The sequence below is a fragment of the Macadamia integrifolia genome, unplaced genomic scaffold, assembly GCF_013358625.1.
Source record: "Macadamia integrifolia cultivar HAES 741 unplaced genomic scaffold, SCU_Mint_v3 scaffold2664, whole genome shotgun sequence".
NCBI classification, from domain to species: domain Eukaryota; kingdom Viridiplantae; phylum Streptophyta; class Magnoliopsida; order Proteales; family Proteaceae; genus Macadamia; species Macadamia integrifolia.
Genome location: NW_024868869.1, coordinates 52,619 through 53,809, shown reverse-complemented (window position 1 = coordinate 53,809; position 1,191 = coordinate 52,619). Strand labels below are relative to the sequence as shown.

The 1,191-nt window shown below is 45.1% G+C and overlaps 1 protein-coding gene across 1 annotated transcript; it reads right to left on the bottom strand.

The window, feature by feature from the left end:
- Positions 1–25: 25 nt before the first annotated feature.
- Positions 26–927, bottom strand: LOC122067007 (GEM-like protein 1). Its single transcript, XM_042630849.1, has 2 exons — positions 345–927; positions 26–219 (listed from the first exon to the last, which is right to left on the bottom strand). Exons 1-2 carry the CDS (start codon positions 685–687, stop codon positions 26–28), a joined length of 537 nt encoding a protein of 178 aa, XP_042486783.1. The 5' UTR covers positions 688–927.
- Positions 928–1,191: the final 264 nt, after the last annotated feature.

The window sequence follows — 1,191 nt, the reverse complement described above, 5'->3', positions numbered from 1 at the left end:
TCCGTTCAATACTAAATTTTGAAACTCAAAAAAAAAAAAGCAAGTCTGGAATAGAATGCATCAGAAATACAACGGAGAGGCACCAATAAAAATATCTTTTGAAATAGAGAAACTTACAATGTTGCCACATGTTTCCAGCCAGATCCTCCGCCCTCTTCGTGGTTTCTCCCACCTTCTTTCCCCACCTCCCAAGCACATTGCGAACAGTTTCCATCTTCTCTGATCAGAACACGAACTTATTAAAACAAACAGTAAAGAATCTCCAAAGACCGCATTCAATTCATTCTTCGATTTAGAAATTCAGACCTATAGAAACATTTTGAAAAGGAAGGAGAGATGCTCACCCTTGATGGACGAGGAAGACGACAGCCCGGAGGAAGAAGAGACGTAAGGATTGGATTCAGGAGGCATTGCGGTGGAGAGATTTTCGGGAATAGCAGAAGGTTTTTGCGACCTATTTGTCGAAGGATTGCCTTGCGATTGAGTTCCCATCACAAAGGTATCCCAATTCTCCTGATTAGTAGCAGCAGCGGGAGGTGGAGGAGGAGGAGGAAGAGGAGAACGAGGAGAAATATCTTTCGGATCGAGTTTCGGGTACGGGGCGTAATCCGAGGAGTGCTTGCCTTCGCTGTCCGATTTCCTCGTGCCGTTTTGATTGCCTTCTTCTTCTTGTTGTTGGTGATCCATCTCCACTGGAGTTTTGGATCTCGGGAAGATCACTGATGACACTCCTACTGATCACTACTTCTCTCTCTTGTTGCCGTCTTTGCATTATTCTCTTTTACTTTTGCTTCTCCAGGAAGGATAGTGAGAGTCGAAGGAAGGACTGAAGGAGCAGGAAAAGAGAAGGAAAGATTCTGGTTGTCGAGGTTATTGGAAGTTTTGAACTGCCTTCTCCAGTCCTTCACTCCTCCCCTCACACATCAGCTTAACGTCTCTCTGTAGTGTAGTGTGTGGTGTGTAGTGTGTTTTTCCCCAATCACTCCCATTCGCCGACGTGCGTCATTTGGGAACGGTTATCGAAGCGGGAAATGATTCCAAATAATTGGCTTACTGTGGTAATGGTGCTAACACTTTTTCAACTGTCAGATTCAATCTCTAGTCGCAATTCCGTCGCGGTCCTAAGTAGGGGTGTCAATCGGTCGGGTCGATCTGATTTCGATCGGGCTTAATCAGGCTTGAAGACTTTTA